The sequence below is a fragment of the Montipora capricornis genome, chromosome 12, assembly GCF_036669925.1.
Source record: "Montipora capricornis isolate CH-2021 chromosome 12, ASM3666992v2, whole genome shotgun sequence".
NCBI classification, from domain to species: domain Eukaryota; kingdom Metazoa; phylum Cnidaria; class Anthozoa; order Scleractinia; family Acroporidae; genus Montipora; species Montipora capricornis.
The window spans coordinates 25,525,351-25,527,850 of record NC_090894.1 but is presented as its reverse complement, the minus strand read 5'-3'; the positions used below and the strand labels follow the sequence as shown (position 1 = coordinate 25,527,850).

At 34.7% G+C, this 2,500-nt stretch overlaps 1 protein-coding gene across 2 annotated transcripts in view; it reads right to left on the bottom strand.

The window, feature by feature from the left end:
- Positions 1–2,500, bottom strand: part of LOC138027183 (uncharacterized) — an 8,755-nt gene that overhangs the window by 5,185 nt on the left and 1,070 nt on the right. For both annotated transcript variants that reach the window (XM_068874715.1, XM_068874716.1), the window contains exons 2-3: positions 973–1,035; positions 274–366 (exon numbers count right to left, since the gene is read on the bottom strand). In XM_068874715.1, the coding sequence (XP_068730816.1) occupies positions 274–366; positions 973–993 (114 nt within the window). In that variant the 5' untranslated portion in view covers positions 994–1,035. The remainder of the gene's footprint in view (positions 1–273; positions 367–972; positions 1,036–2,500) is intronic.

The following is a 2,500-nucleotide window of genomic DNA, read 5'->3' as shown; positions in this document are numbered from 1 at the left end:
TTCTCCTTTCTTCACACAAAGAAGCAAGTTCTGTTCTTAGGTATAGTTAAGGAATCACATCATATCAAGACGAAAATTTGGTCAGGGTACAGCCATGTGGAATTTTCTAACAATAGTGCATCCATCAGTAGGTAAACTGAATAATGCACCATCACCGAGTTAGACAAATTAGTTCAGTGGTTCAAATCACAGATCAAAATCCTTATTATTAGCATTAAGCATTCTTCAATTTTTTTCTTTAAATGCATAAAGGAAATCATTAATTAATGTTACCTCTGCTTTAAGGGTTCTCCTGGCAAATTCCTTGAGAGCTCTTCCACGACCCGCAATAAATTTATCTGTCAGTTTGGAATGATTCCCAACCCGCTGTATTAAAAGTAAAGAAATGACCAAGATTAACCAAAATGTTTATGACTGAACACTGGCAGCCCAGACTTAATGTGTGTTTTTCCCGTATTTATCAAAACAGTGAGTCCAAGTTCATACCCTGTACAAGGCAGTTAGCTTCATATTGACAAATTATCTAGAAAAATACATATTTTGAAAAATATATAGCCGGCATACTTCTAGTCCCGTGTGTCTTTGGTAGTTCTGATGGGTTTAAATGGTATTTGGTCAAGTTTCATTTTCATAGAATGAACTCTTAATAATAATAATAATGATTATTATTATTATTATTATTGTTGTTGTTGTCATTGACCAAAGCTTCCATATTTGAAGGTCATGTATAAGGGAAATAAAGAATATTGTATTGCAATGAATTGCAGTGCACAGCAGCGCACTTTATTTCATTGCATTGCATTGTATTGTAACGGCAACATAAGATAGATGTAGGATAGCTGAGTAGTCATACAGTGCAGCACAATTTGATAGTTGTTAGTTTGTGCAAGCCTGAATTTTTTCAGACTTCTTTGCAAAAACTGTTTTTAAAAGTTTTTTCATTAACTGCATATCAAAATCAAGACATCATACTTTTCTTGGTTGGTTCTCCATATCACTTCAAAGTCACCACAATTTCCTCAGACACTTTCAGCCCTACAACAAAAGAAAAGAAGAATATTGTGATAAAAGTTATATGATGCAGTTGAGACCAGTTTTAGATTTTGCAAGAGACTGTACTACTAAAAGTATTGACTTAAGGAGGCTCAAAAGGGTTTTCAGCTGAGCGTGTGCGTGTAAGCCACACACGCAATTCTAAAAGCTGCTAATTTTGTTCACGTTTCTTCTCATTTCTATATATATGGAATATAAAGAGATCTCCTATTCATGAACACTACAAAAATTGTACACAAACGGTTTAATGGTCTCTTAAATCCGTTTGTGCTGGCCTGTAGCTCCACTCGCGTGTGCACTCAAATGAGCAGGTGATGCATGGGTAAATGCTGATCTTGTAACCCCTCATTTTTCCTGATTTTGCAACTATTATTACTCATTTATTTCTTTGTTTCCAGACGCTGAATTTTTTTCATTTTTTGCATGTTAGCTAAGATTAATTTAAAACGTTTGTCTTGCAAATTTCAAAAAAATTCTGTAAGTGAAAAAAAAAATTAGAGACATTTCAAAAAACTGATTTTTTCGAAAAACTTATTTTGGAGGAAAATGTGATGTGAGAAATCTATGATGGGTACTTAATGCCCTGGCCAAATTTCATCTTGATATGATTACCTAACTGCATCAAAGGACAGAATATGTTTATTTGTTTGAAAAAACTATTTCGAGGCACCCCTTTCACTCCAGACCTGTAAGGGCTACTGAGACTTACAGATTTTATTCTGTCTAACGCCAGACGATTTTACTCGTCAATGGAGAACCCCACAGGAGTGAAAGGGTTAACTATATTGTTTCATATAACAGTAGTGTTATGGTGCCCTATGAAACATCAATAATTTTGCTTTACAAGATTTGTTCATTGTGACATAATTGGTTACCATAGCAGCAAGAAATTCATCCAAAACCAATCTACATTTTGTCTTTAGTTGCTAGTATACAGTCTCTAAAACAAACTCTGTGATCCCATGTTTCATTGCTGAGAAGTGATTTGCTGGCCAAGGTAATACTACTTGGAAAGTTTTTAAAATTAAGTGGAGCAGATGTGGAGACAGCTCGATTTTTAAGGTGGCTCTGAATCCACTCCACAGTATTTTTTTAACCTTTGCAGAGAGTTTCATCTCAGCCTGCTAATCACTTTCAGGCAATGATAAATGGGGGTTACTGAGTTTGTTTTCGAGATAATAGCTACTTCAGACAAAATATAGTGTATTTAAGAGAACTCTTGCATTGCCATGGTGATACATTACATCACTACAATGAACCCATCATGTTAATTAAGCAATGAATAATATTATTGTGTTTCATATGGTATCATGACATTGCTGTTATGTGATACAGTCTTGTAGTCAAGAGTCAATCCTTCTAATAGTACAGTCTCTTGAAAGCCTTGAAACTGGTTTGAGCTACTTGTTCTCATTGTTAAAGCTAGAGTGTTCACGGAAGAGAGAAT